The sequence below is a fragment of the Erinaceus europaeus genome, chromosome 23, assembly GCF_950295315.1.
Source record: "Erinaceus europaeus chromosome 23, mEriEur2.1, whole genome shotgun sequence".
Classification (NCBI taxonomy): domain Eukaryota; kingdom Metazoa; phylum Chordata; class Mammalia; order Eulipotyphla; family Erinaceidae; genus Erinaceus; species Erinaceus europaeus.
In genome coordinates this window covers 10,407,196-10,421,007 of record NC_080184.1, presented here as the reverse complement: position 1 = coordinate 10,421,007, position 13,812 = coordinate 10,407,196, and the positions used below count along the sequence as shown (strand labels likewise).

General features: G+C 38.3%; 3 protein-coding genes across 4 annotated transcripts in view; 2 read left to right on the top strand and 1 right to left on the bottom strand.

Annotated features, from left to right (window-relative positions):
- Positions 1-13,397, bottom strand: part of ZNF317 (zinc finger protein 317) — a 371,627-nt gene extending 358,230 nt beyond the window's left edge. Inside the window, exon 1 of the mRNA XM_060181644.1 lies at positions 11,562-13,397. Coding sequence (XP_060037627.1) covers positions 11,562-13,350 — 1,789 coding nt within the window. The 5' untranslated portion in view covers positions 13,351-13,397. The remainder of the gene's footprint in view (positions 1-11,561) is intronic.
- Positions 1-13,812, top strand: part of LOC103127427 (zinc finger protein 709-like) — a 426,106-nt gene that overhangs the window by 110,238 nt on the left and 302,056 nt on the right. The gene's annotated exons all lie outside the window — the stretch shown is intronic.
- Positions 1-13,812, top strand: part of LOC132535538 (zinc finger protein 850-like) — a 340,468-nt gene that overhangs the window by 110,253 nt on the left and 216,403 nt on the right. The window lies entirely within an intron of this gene.

The following is a 13,812-nucleotide window of genomic DNA, read 5'->3' as shown; positions in this document are numbered from 1 at the left end:
GGGAGTGGGTGGGAGGGATGGGTCACAGTCTTTTGGTGGTGGGAATGGTCTTTATGTACACTCCTAGTAAAATGTAGTCATATAAATCACAGGTTAATTAATATGAGAGGGGGAAAATTAATTGTATGTTTGAAGTTTTATAAAACACAGACTGAATCTTTTTAATATACAGTCTGTGTATTTGATATGCGGACTCTCTCAAAAGCCTAAACCAAGTAGATCAGAAGCAACCAATAGCACAGCTATATACAAGATACTGGGTACTGTATAGCAAACCCTAACAAAAGGACTTTTCAAAGTTAACCCAATTACCAAATAATGTGATGATAACATTAACTATCGATTGTCTTTTTGAACCCTAAGACAGCAGGAACCTCACATCTCCACCATAGAGCCCCTACTTACCCCAGTCCTAGAACCCTTGGATAGAGCCCACTTTCCATTATGCCTCTCCCAATCCATATCAAATAATATTGCATCCGCCAATCACAACCTAACCAATGCAATGATTGCCACCTCAACATGCTTCACCTCAGACTGTGTCCAGAGACTTCACGTGTGGAATGACAACCCTTCAGCTTCATTACTCAGGTGAGACCTTTCCTTTCATAGTATACTCTAATTCCATCTCAGGTTGCTCACTTTCTAACAAAGTCCCAAAACCTAGATATACACCAGTTTCTGTGAGAGAGAGCATATGTTCACATGTATCCATAAACTACTGCAAAATATATACCTGAAAGCAGAAGTACACTAGAGTTTGCAGTGAGTATCCCCCTAACACTTCCTCTCCACTATTCTAAGCTTTGGGTCCATGACTGCACAACAATTTGTTTGGCTTCATATGTTAACTCTCTTTTCAGTCACCAGGTTCCCGATGCCATCAGGATGCCGGACAGGCTTCCCTGGATTGAAGACCCCAACAATGTGTCCTGGAGCTCTGCTTCCCCAGAGACACACCCTACTAGGGAAAGAGAGAGGCAGACTGGGAGTATGGACTGACCAGTCAATGCCCATGTTCAGCGGGGAAGCAATGACAGAAGCCAGACCTTCTACCTTCTACAACCCACAATGACCCTGGGTCCATGCTCCCAGAGGGATAGAGAATGGGAAAGCTATCAGAGGAGGGGGTGGGATATGGAGATTGGGTGGTGGGAATTGTGTGGAGTTGTACCCCTCCTACCCTATGGTTTTGTTAATTTATCCTTTCTTAAATAAAAAAAATGTTTGAGGATTACAATAGATTTTCCCCTCTCATATTAGTTAAATAGTGATTTATATGACTACAAATTAATATGAGTGTACATAAAAACCATTCCTACCATGGAAGGAGAGTGTCCCATCCCATACACCCACTCAGCCCCTGGAAGCTGAATGTCCACCCTCACTCTCACCCCAGGGTTTTTACTTTGGTGACCTACTCCAGATTTCATCAAATCCTGCTTTTAGATTCCCCTTCAGATCTTTCTCAACTTTTGTTGATAAGTATGATCATCCTGTACTCATCTTTATCTTTCTGACTTAGCTCCCTTAATATTCTTTCTAGCTATGTTAAGTGAGCTAAGTCAGAAAGATAAAGATGAGGATGGGATGATCCCACTCATCAACAGAAGTTGACTAAGAAGATCTGAAAGGGAAACTAAAAGCAGGACCTGACCAAATTGTAAGTAGCGCACTAAAGTAAAAACCCTGTGGTGATGGATAGACATGCAGCTTCCTGGGCCAGTGGGGGGTGGGAGTGGGTGGGAGGGATGGGTCACAGTCTTTTGGTGGTGGGAATGGTGTTTATGTACACTCCTAGCAAAATGTAGACATATAAATCACTAGTTAATTAATATGAGAGGGGGAAAATCAATTGTATGTCTCAAAGTTTTTCAAACACAAACTAAATCTTTTTAATATATAGATTGTGTATTTGATATGTGGACTCTCTCAAAAGCGTAGACCAAGTAGATAGGAAGCAACCAATAGCACAGCTATATACAAGATACTGGGTACTGTACAGCAAATCCTAACAAAAGGACTTTTCAAAGTTAACCCAATTACCAAATAATGTGGTGATAACATTAACTATCGATTGTCTTTTTGAACCCTAAGACAGCAGGAACCTCACATCTCCACTATAGAGCCCCTACTTACCCCAGTCCTGGAACCCTTGGATAGAGCCCACTTTCCATTATGCCTCTCCCAATCCATATCAAATAATATTGCATCTGCCGATCACAACCTAACCAATGCAACGATTGCCACCTCAACATGCTTCACCTCAGACTGTGTCCAGAGACTTCACGTGTGGAATGACAACCCTTCAGCTTCATTACTCGGATGAGGCCTTTCCTTTTATAGTACACTCTAATTTCATCGCAGGTGGTTCACTTTCTAACAAAGTCCCAAAACTGTCTAACAAAGTCACCAGTTTCTGTGAGAGAGAGCGTATGTTCACACATATCCATAAACTACTGCAAAATATATACCTGAAAGTAGAAGTACACTAGAGTTTGCAGTGAGTATCCCCCTAACACTTCCTCTCCACTATTCCAAGTTTTGGGTCCATGATTGCTCAGCAATTTGTTTGGCTTTGTATGTTAACTCTCTTTTCAGTCACCAGGTTCCAGATGCCATCAGGATGCTGACCAGGCATCCCTGGATAGAAGACCCCAACAATGTGTCCTAGAGCTCAGCTTCCCCAGAGACACACCCTACTAGGGAAAGAGAGAGGTAGACTGGGAGTATGGACTGATCAGTCAACGCCCATGTTCAGCGGGGAAGCAATTACAGATGCCAGACCTTCTACCTTCTGCAACCCACAATGACCCTGGGTCCATGCTCCCAGAGGGACAGAGAATGGGAAAGCTATCAGGGGAGGGGGTGGGATATGTAGACTGGGTGGTGGGAATTATGTGGACTTGTACCCCTCCTACCCTATGGTTTTGTTAATTAATCCTTTCTTAAATAAAAAAAATTTAAAAAAATAATAAAATTAAAAAATAAAAATAAAATAAAATAAAATATTCCTTCTATCTTTATCCAATCTGGGTCAGAGAAGGTGGATTCATTGTTCTTGATATCTGTATAGTATTCCATTGTGTATATATACTACAACTTTCTCAGTCACTCATCTGTTGTTGGGCACCTGGGTTGCTTCCAGGTTTTAGCTATTATGAATTGAACATAGGAGTACACACATCTTTATGACAGCATCAATAAACTCAAGTGCAATGAAATCAACCCAAGTATCTTCTCAGACCACAGTGGAGTAAAACAAACATTTAACAACAAACAGAAAATTATTAAAAGTCACAGAATCTGGAAACTAAATAACATACTGCTTAAGAACCACTGGGTCAGAGAGACACTCAAGCAGGAAATACAAATGTTCCTGGAAACAAATGAAAATGAAGACACAACCAATCAAAATATTTGGGACACTGCTAAAGCACTACTGAGAGGGAAACTCATAGCCATACAATCACATATTAAACAACAAGAAAAAACCCAAATAAATAACCTTACTACAAACATTAAGGACTTAGAGGAAGAGGAACAAAGGAACCCTAAAAGAACCAAAAGGACAAAAATCACTAAGTTTAGAGCAGAAATAAACAACATCAAAAATAAGAGAACCATACAGAAGATCATTGAAGCCAATTGTTGTTTCTTTGAAAGATTAAACAAGATTGACAAACCCCTAGCCAGACTCACTAAACAAAAAAGGGAGAAGACTCAAATTTATAGAATTGTAAAACGATAGAGGAGATATAACAACTGACACCACAGAAATCCAGAAAATCATGCGAGACTTCTATGAAGAACTATACACCACCAACCTAGAAAATCTGGAAGAAATGGAAGAATTCAAGAAATATATGTCCTTCCAAAACTGAACAAAGAAGAACTACAAAACCTAAATGCGCCAATCACAGACAAAGAAATAGAAACTGTTATTAAGAATCTCCCCAACAACAAAAGTCCTGGACCAGATGGCTTCACAAACGAATTCTACAAAACCTTCAGGAAACAGTTAATGCCCATCCTCCTAAAGCTTTTCCATAAGATAGAAGAAATGAGGGCACTCCCTTCCACCTTCTATGAAGCCAACATCACCCTGATACCAAAATCAGATAGAGACACAACAAAAAAGGAAAACTACAGACCAATATCTCTGATGAACATAGATGCCAAAATATTAAACAAGATCTTGGCCAAACGGATACAACAGCACATCAAAAAGATTGTTCATCACGACCAAGTGAGATTCATCCCAGAAATGCAAGGCTGGTTCAACATACGTAAGTCTATCAATGTCATTGACCACATCAATAGAAGCAAAGCCAAAAATTATCTCAATAGATGCAGAGAAAGCCTTTGACAAAATCCAACACCCATTCATGCTCAAAACTACAAAAAATGGGAATAGGTGGGAAATTCCTCAAGATAGTGGAATCCATATATAGAAAACCTACAGCCAACATCGTACTCAATGGACAGAAGTTGAAAGCATTTCCCCTCAGATCAGGGACTAGACAGGGCTGCCCACTATCACCATTGATCTTCAACATAGTATTAGAAGTTCTTGCCATAGCAATCAGGCAAGAGAAAGAAATCAAAGGAATACAGATTGGAAGAGAAGAAGTCAAACTCTCAGTATTTGCAGATGACATGATAGTATACATAGAAAAACCTAAAGAATCCAGCAGAAAACTACTGGAAGTTATTAGGCAATACAGCAAGGTATCAGACTACAAAATCAATGTACAAAAATCAGTGGCTTTTCTTATGAAAACACTAAAACTGAAGAAGAAGAAATTCAGAAATCACTCCCATTCACTGTTGCAACAAAATCAATAAAATACCTAGGAGTAAAACTGACCAAAGAAGTGAAAGACTTGTATACTGAAAACTATGAGTCACTCTTCAAGGAAATAGAAACTGATACAAAGAAATGGAAAGATATCCCATACTCATGGATTGGAAGAATAAATATCATCAAAATGAATATTCTCCCCAGAGCCATATACAAATATAATGCAATACCCATTAAAGCTCCACCAAGATTCTTTAAGAAAATAGAACAAAAACTACATTCATTTATCTGGAACCAGAAAACACCTACAATTGCCAAAACCATCTTGAGGAAAAGAAACAGAAACGGAGGCATCACACTCCCAGATCTCAAACTATATTATAATGCCATCATCAGTACAACAGCCTGGTCCTGGAACAAAAATAGGCACACTGACAAGTGGAACAGAATTAAAAGCCCAGAACTAAACCCCCACAGTTATGGACATCTAATCTTTGATCAAGGGGCCCAAGGTGTTAAATGGAAGAAGGAGGCTCTCTTCAATAAATGGTGCTGGGAAAACTGGGTTATAACATGCAGAAGAACGAGATTGAACCATCTTATCTCACCAGAAACAAAAATCAACTCCAAATGGATCAAAGACCTGGATGTCAGACCAGAATTTATCAAATACTTAGAGGAAAACATTGGTGAAACACTTTCCCACCTAAACCTCAAGGACATCTTTTATGAAACAAACCCGATTGCAAGGATGACTAAAGCAGAAACAAACCAATGGGACTACATCATATTGAAAAGCTTCTGCACAGCCAAAGAAACTATCATACAAACAAAGAGACCCCTCACAGAATGGGAGAAGATCTTCACATGCCAAACATCAGACAAGAGACTAATCACCAAATTATACAGAGAACTCAGCAAACTTAGCACCAAAAAAGCAAATGACCTCATCAAAAATGGGCAGAGGATATGAACAAGACACTCACTTCAGAGGAGATCCAAAAGGCTAACAAACATATGAAAAATGGTTCCAGGTAGCTGATTGTCAGAGAAATGGAAATAAAGACAACCTTGAGATACCACCTCACTCCTGTGAGATTGGCATACATCAAAAAGGACAGCAGCAACAAATGCTAGAGAGGCTGTGGGGACAGAAGAACTCTTCTACACTGCTAGTGGGAATGTAAATTGGCCCAGCCTCTCTGGAGAGCATCTGGAGAACTCTCATAAGGCTAGACATAGACCTTCCATATGACCCAGCAATTCCTCTCCTGGGGATATACCCCAAGGATTCCATAATGCCCAACCAAAAGGATGTGTGTACTCCTATGTTCAATTAATAATATGTGTTCTCCTATGTTCAATTCATAATAGCTAAAACCTGGAAGGAACCCAGGTGCCCAACAGCAGATGAGTGGCTGAGAAAGCTGTGGTACATATACACAATGGAATACTATGCAGCTATTAAGAACCATGAGCCCACCTTCTCTGACCCATCTTGGACAGAGCTAGAAGGAATTAAGTTAAGTCAGCTGAGTCAAATAGATAAAGATGAGTATGGGATGTCCCCATTCATCAACAGAAGTTGAGAAAGAAGAACAGAAAAGGAAACTAAAAGCAGGATCTGATTAAATCGAGAGCAGGGCACCAATGTATAAACACTGTGGTGAAGGGGAGGGTGGTAATTGGGCTTCCAGGTATGGCAGGGGTGGCAGGGCTGAGGTGGGTGGTGGGGATGGGACACAGTCTTTTGGTGGTGGGAGTGGTGTTTATATATAATCCTATTAAAGTGTAAACATATAAACCACTAGTTAATTAATATGAGAGGGGAAAAATTGACCATATGTCTAGAACTTCTTAAAACACAGACTGAATCTTTTTAATACATAGACTGTCTTTGATATGTTGTCTCTCCCAAAAGCCTAGACCAGGGAGAACAGAAGCAAACAGTAGCACAGCTACATACAAGATGCTGGATATTATACCCCAAACACTAACAAAGGGACTTTGCAAAGTTAACCCTATAACCAAATAATGTGATGATAATAATAACTATCCATTGTCTTCTTGAACCCTAAGACAACAGGAACCTTACATTTCCACTGTAGAGTCTATATTTCCCCCAGTCCTGGAACCTTAGGGTGGGGCCCACTTTTTTGCATGCTGCTCTCAATTCAAATCAAATAATACTGCATCCACGGATCGCAACCTAATCAACGCAATGAGTGCCACCGCAGCATGCTTCACTTCAGACTGTGACCAGAGACTTCAGGTGTGGAATGACAACCCTTCAGCTCCATCACTTGGGTGAGACCTTTCCTTTCATAGTATTCTCTAACTCCATTCCAGGTATTCCACTCTCCAATAAAGTCCCTAAACCTAGATATAGTCCAGGTTGCCTGAGACAGAGCATGGGTTCACCCATGCCCATAAACTAGGGAAAGTATATACCTGAAATAGAAGTACACATGAGCATGCAGGGAATACCCCCCAAAACTTAATCTACACTATTCAAGTCTTTAGGTCCATGATTGTTCAACAATTTGTTTGGCTTTAAATGTTAACTCTCTTTTCAGCCAACAAGTTCCGAATGCCAGCAAGATGCTGACCGGACTTCCCTGGACAGACGACCCCATCAATGTGTACTGGAGCTCTGCTTCCTCAGAGCCCCACCCTACTAGGGAAAGAGAGAGGCAGACTGGGAGTATGGTTCGACCAGTCAATGCCCATGTTCAGCAGGGAAGCAATTACAGAAGACAGACCTTCCACCCTCTGCAACCCACAAGGACCCTGGATCCATACTCCCAGAGAGATATAAAATGGGAAGGCTATCAGGGGAGGGGATGGGATATGGAGATCGGGTTATGGGAATTGTGAGAAATTGTACCCCTCTTATTCTATGGTTTGTTAATGTCTCCTTTCTAAATAAAAATAAATTAATAAAAAAGTAAAGAAGAGAAATGTCAGTTAAATAATAGTTATGAGCAAGCCATCAACCTGTTCTGAAATTTCTTCTACAAAGATGAAACTAAGTTTCCTTCAGGAAAATACAAGCAGGAAAGCAATATTCTAAACATCTCTACAAATTAAGGAACTAATTCATCAAGAATTTCACAACAAACACATGCATTGACTACTGTTTTCTTACCAAGAATTCTAGCTCTGCTCTGGAAATTTTTTTTTCCCCCTCTGGCTTCCAGTCTTGCCTGCACTATGAATCTTGCTCCTGAGTGCCAATATTTCCACTGTTGTTGCTGTCATTGTTATTTCTATTGTCATAGTTGTTGCTGCTGTTAATGTTGTTGTAGGATAGGATAGAGAGAAATTGAGAGAGGAGGAGGACAAGGAGGAGGAAAGAAAGATACCTAAAGACCTGCTTTCCCACTTGAGAAGCAGCCCTCCTGCAGGTGGGGAGCTGGGTACTTGAACTAGAATCCCTGCACCAGTCCTTGTGCTTCACACTATGTACACTTAACCCAGTGCACTGCCACCTGGTGTCCTAAATATTTTGTTTTCTGGGAGAAAGCCAATGTCTAGAGACTAGGTTTCCATAGTTACACCCAGGAAGTGTATTTATTTTAGTAAAAGACAAAGAATGAAAAACAAAGAGAGGGAGAGGTCAGAATGGTGATCAGCTCTGACATAAGACGATGCTGAAAACACTAAAATCTCCCTACTGCACATACATGAAAACAGAAACTGAGAAACACCATGATGCGTAGTAATTTGTGGCCAGTAAATGGCCCAGCAACTAAAGCACCTACTTTACCATGCTTTTCATAAAATATTAGAGTTGATCTGTTATACCACAAGAAGAGCAGCATACACAGCACCACCATCCATAAGTAGTCATTTGGTGACTTTATACAAAAATATGGAATGAAATTTAGGCCACAGATTGAAGATGAAGATAAAAAGATACCTTACCACAGTATTTCTGTGAATTCAAACTGGTGTACCCTCTATGGAAAAGTTTGTAGAGAGCTTGACAAACATTAAAACCCCTTATGATCTAGCAATGCCACCCACAGGCATATATTAAGACACTCAGAGCCATAATGTAAAAGGATATAAGAACCACTATATTTATAGCCTCACTTTTTACACTGGTCAAAATATGGCAGAAATGTAAATGGCCAGCAGCAGTGAGTGAATAAAGAGTTCACAAGGTATACCTTTTTTAGAACACTATTCATCAATAAAAATGATGTAGTGATTGTGTCATTTCTAAAAGAATGAATGGAACTGGGGGCACTTATATAACTGAAATAAGTAGAGATTAAGAAGAACTATAAGTATCACTCCTGTGAGAACTATGGGGGTTATCAGGTGGAGGACAACAAAATTGGTGCAAAGTGTGGTGACTTACTCACAAATGTGTGCATGGGAAATTATATCCCTGAAAGCTTATGCTTCTGTAAAATATCAAATAACTAATAAAGAAGGTAAAGGGCAAAGGGATAGCATAATGGTTATGCAAACAGACTCTCATGCCTGAAGCTACAAAAGTTCCAGGTTCAGTCCCCCGTAACATTATAAGCCAGAGTTGAGCACTTTTCTGGTCTCTCTCTCCCTCCTCTCTCTCTTTCTCAAAAATCAATGCCCATGTTCAGTGGGGAAGCAATTAGAGAAGCCAGACCTTCCACGTTCTACAACCCATGACAACCCTGGGTCCATGCTCCCAGAGGGATAGGGAAAAAGAAAGCTTTTGGGGAGGGGATAGGATATGGAGATTGGGTTGCAGGAATTGTGTGGTGTTGTACCCCCCATCCTGTGATTTTTGTTAATGTATCCTTTCTTAAATGAATAAGTAAAAATAAATAAATAAATATATTTTTAAAAAGAATTATGCAGAGACAAGATAATTACAGATCTCCTAAAATTATTAAAAATGTATAATTCAAGAGGATAATGTGCTTATGTCAATTAAAAGAATATAGAATGATACAAAACTATAGAAATATTGAATTTTATGTTTCATGTCCCTGGTAAAATATGGTAAATCTGGTCAAAATACCATTATTAGCAATTACAATCTGTTTCTGATAATTTTGAATTAGTTAAGATTGGAGAAATCACCCAGTATTAGTGTACAGATCATTATTCCTGAGGACCTAGAGATCAGCTTATCAACAAATGCCATCCTATGTCAGAGGATACCCTGGTTTGATGGAACTTTCATAAAACAAGTAGTAGACAAGAAAAATATAGGGGGACAAGTGGTGGTTCACCTGATTGAATGAACATGTCACAATGTGCAAGGACTCAGGTTTGGTCTCCCAGAACCCACCAGTAAGGGAAAAGCTTTGCAAGTGCTGAAGCAGTGCTGCTGCTTCCTCTCTGTCACTCCCTTCCCTGTCAATTTCTGGCTGTCTGTATACAATAAATAAAGATAAGAAAAAAAGAGAAAAATAGTTGTATCAAAATTATGGGGAGTTATAGCAAATTACTGTGAGTGGCAGCATCGCATTTCATCAATATTACTACAGTAAGAACATTGTACTTTATTGACTTCAGGGTAATAATTCTTAAAAAGTTTAAATATAGCACTGTATATCATTCTAAGATCTATGTTACAAATACAGAACAGAGACCATGAACAAGCATTCCTAGTCATTCATAATCATCTGATCAACCTATAAGAATGTTCTGCTCTCCATTATTTAACAGTGGTCTTGTCTGGAATATAAATATACAGTGATTTTATTCCCTTTACCGAAGCACTTATTTACACTATGATCATACATATATGCATATTTATATTTTGAGCAGGAAAACTAATATAAATTTCACCCCTTGCAATGATAGAGATCCTCTGAATTTAATGAACATGGAAAATATTCTTTAAAAGACATGAGGAAAATATCTAAGTAGAGAGTGATATTCTGTTTCCCACAAAACCAGTGTCTTCTTTCTCCCTTGGACCATGCTACATATAACTCAACTTCAAACAGCATTTCATTTTTTGTTATCTATCTTTACTGTACATCACACAATTACTATGATTTTCTCATGGCAACAGAGATAACAGTGAATTCCATGTAACATAGAAGGGTCTCTGAGATCTGAGAGAACTGAATGATACCACATGCTTTTCAATCAAAAGATTAAAAGAATATCATGAAGCTCTTGGAAAAACTCAAGGACATATATAACATTCTCTCTCCAAGTCTTCAAGCACAATATAAAAATATTACATAGAAAATAATTTTACCTATCAATTGTTCAGTACCTTGTTATCTTTATACAAAAAATAAAAATTTCAATAGCATTATGTTACATAGTAAGCATTCTGATGTAGAAAAATGAATCTGACATGTTTTCAACGAACTGATTTAAATAAAGTCAATATAAATTTACACTTAATATTTAATTCAGTATATTCTAATTATTTGCATCCATGTTTCCATTCAGTGTTAGCTCATGTTTTTAGAATCGTAAATTTGAATATGACTGACTTAAAAATTCTTTTATTTGTACATATGTTCCTATTTTGACCTCTATAATGTTGAAATGAAGACTACAACAGCTAAGTAAAACCTTTACCATATTGTTAAAATTTAAGACTTCTATACTTAATAACATATATGACATTGAGTAATGTGTCAATGCTGGCTACACTTGCCATATTAATTACAATTATATGATTTCTACTTAAGATAAATTCTATGATATTTGATAAGACTAGATGAATTCCATCATAATATAAAAATTCTGATTTTTAATTTTCAAGTTTGCATGTGTAAAAGTTTCTAACCAGTATGGATTTTCTCATGTTGTGTTAGGTGTAAGCAATAACTGAAGGCTTTTCCACATTCTTCACATATGTAAGGTTTCTTCTCAGTATGAATTCTATGATGTTCCATGAGACTTGAGGACTGAGTAAAGGCTTTTCCACATTCTTCACAAGTGTAAGGTTTCTCCCCAGTATGAATTCTATGATGTTTCATGAGGCTTGAGGACTGAGTAAAGGCTTTTCCACATTCTTCACAAGTGTAAGGTTTCTCCCCAGTATGAATTCTATGATGTATCATGAGGTTTGAGGACTGAGTAAAGGCTTTTCCACATTCTTCACATGTGTAAGGTTTCTCCCCAGTATGAATTCTATGATGTTTCATGAGGTTTGAGGAATGAGTAAAGGCTTTTCCACATTCTTCACAAGTGTAAGGTTTCTCCCCAGTATGAATTCTATGATGTTCCATGAGGCTTGAGGACTGAGTAAAGGCTTTTCCACATTCTTCACAGGTGTAAGGTTTCTCCCCACTATGAATTCTATGATGTTGAATGAGGCTTGAGGAATGAGTAAAGGCATTTCCACATTCTTCACAAGTATAACGTTTCTCCCCAGTATGAATTCTATGATGTTGAATGAGGCTTGAGGACTGAGTAAAGGCTTTTCCACATTCTTCACAGGTGTAAGGTTTCTCCCCAGTATGAATTCTATGATGTTCCATGAGGTTTGAGGACTGAGTAAAGGCTTTTCCACATTCTTCACAGGTGTAAGGTTTCTCCCCAGTATGAATTCTATGATGTTCCATGAGGCTTGAGGAATGAGTAAAGGCTTTTCCACATTCTTCACAGGTGTAAGGTTTCTCCCCAGTATGAATTCTATGATGTTCCATGAGGCTTGAGGAATGAGTAAAGGCTTTTCCACATTCTTCACAGGTGTAAGGTTTCTCCCCAGTATGAATTCTTTGATGTTGCATGAGGCTTGAGGACCGAGTAAAGGCTTTTCCACATTCTTCACATGTGTAAGGTTTCTCCCCAGTATGAATTCTATGATGATCCATGAGGTTTGAGGACTGAGTAAAGGCTTTTCCACATTCTTCACAGGTGTAAGGTTTCTCCCCAGTATGAATTCTATGATGTTTCATGAGGCTTGAGGACTGAGTAAAGGCTTTTCCACATTCTTCACAGGTGTAAGATTTCTCCCCAGTATGAATTCTATGATGTTTCATGAGGCTTGAGGACCGAGTAAAGGCTTTTCCATATTCTTCACAGGTGTAAGATTTCTCCCCAGTATGAATTCTATGATGTTCCATGAGGCTTGAGGACCGAGTAAAGGCTTTTCCACATTCTTTACAGGTGTACAGTTTCTCCCCAGTATGAATTCTATGATGTTTCATGAGGCTTGAGGACCGAATAAAGGCTTTTCCACATTCTTTACAGGTGTAAGGTTTCTCCCCAGTATGAATTCTATGATGTTGCATGAGGCTTGAGGACTGAATAAAGGCTTTTCCACATTCTTCACAAGTGTAAGGTTTCTCCTCAGTTTGAATTCTATGATGTTGCATGAGGCTTGAGGACTGAGTAAATGCTTTACCATATTCTTCACAAGTGTAAGGTTTCTCTGCAGTATGAATTCTTTGATGTTTCATGAGGTTTGAGGACTGAGTAAAGGCTTTTCCACATTTTTCACAAGTGTAAGGTTTCTCCCCAGTATGAATTCTATGATGTCGAATGAGGCTTGAAGAATGAATAAAGGTTTTTCCACATTCTTCACAAATGTAAGGTTGCTCCACAGTATTAATTCTTTGATGTTTCATGAGGCTTAAATAATTAGTAAAGGCTTTTGCACACTCCCTATATGTGTGACGTTTTCTCCCAGTATGTATTCTATGATGTTGTATAAGATCTGACTTCTTAAGTGTTTTTTTACATTGTTTACAATTGTAAGTTTTCTGACTACTATGAATTTTCTGATGCGTAATAACTATAGAAGAGCATAGATACATTTTGCTACATTGTTTACAATTATAACATTTATATTTAGTATAAAAATTCTGATTTTTAATAAATTTCGAAAACTTTGAAATTTTATTATATTGACTTATATTATTTTGTACGTCCTGGTGCTGAGTAATAACTACATTTCCATTTAAGCCAATTGTATTTTGAAAAGTTTTTGAGTCACTACATGTAGTATGATCTTGAGAATTTTCTTGATGTTCCACATTTACTTCCAGAGACTGAGCATGTTTCAAAACATCATGTGTATCTTGAATTAT